The sequence below is a fragment of the Pygoscelis adeliae genome, unplaced genomic scaffold (assembly GCF_000699105.1).
Source record: "Pygoscelis adeliae isolate BGI_AS28 unplaced genomic scaffold, ASM69910v1 Scaffold1179, whole genome shotgun sequence".
In the NCBI taxonomy this organism is placed as follows: Eukaryota; Metazoa; Chordata; class Aves; order Sphenisciformes; family Spheniscidae; genus Pygoscelis; species Pygoscelis adeliae.
Genome location: NW_008825585.1, coordinates 917 through 1327, shown reverse-complemented (window position 1 = coordinate 1327; position 411 = coordinate 917). Strand labels below are relative to the sequence as shown.

The 411-nt window shown below is 68.6% G+C and overlaps 1 protein-coding gene across 1 annotated transcript in view; it reads right to left on the bottom strand.

Annotated features, from left to right (window-relative positions):
- LOC103924082 (N-acetylmuramoyl-L-alanine amidase-like) overlaps positions 1–202 on the bottom strand; it is a gene marked incomplete at both ends in the record, with an annotated part of 2288 nt that extends 2086 nt beyond the window's left edge. The window contains one exon of the mRNA XM_009332545.1: positions 20–202. Coding sequence (XP_009330820.1) covers positions 20–202 — 183 coding nt within the window. The remainder of the gene's footprint in view (positions 1–19) is intronic.
- Between the last annotated feature and the right edge of the window lie 209 nt (positions 203–411).

Here is a 411-nt window from a genome sequence, read left to right as displayed (position 1 = left end):
AAGCGCAGCCACTGCTCACGGCTGAGCGTTCGTGGGGCTGGTGGGACATCGGGTGGCTCTCCCAGCACCGCGCGGCACCCCGGGGTGCTGCAGCCACCCAGCGCCCGCGCCAGCTCCGGCACAGTGCCGGTGACGTCGGGGTCAGTCGCTGCGGGGGCTTCCACGATCGCAACGACCGAGTCCATGTGGCGCGGTGGGAGACCTGGGGAGGGGACGGAGACGTGGGAGGGGGCCGAGGGGCACCCGTGGGGTCGGGGGTGCCCGTGGGTGCAGGGATGGCGAGAGTCTCCCAGGGTGGGTGAGCGTGCACCCAAAACAGGGTGACTGCACCAAAGCGAGGGGAAAGGCACCCAAAACAGGGCGAAGGCACCCAAAACAGGATGAAAGCACCCAAAACAGGGAGAATGCACC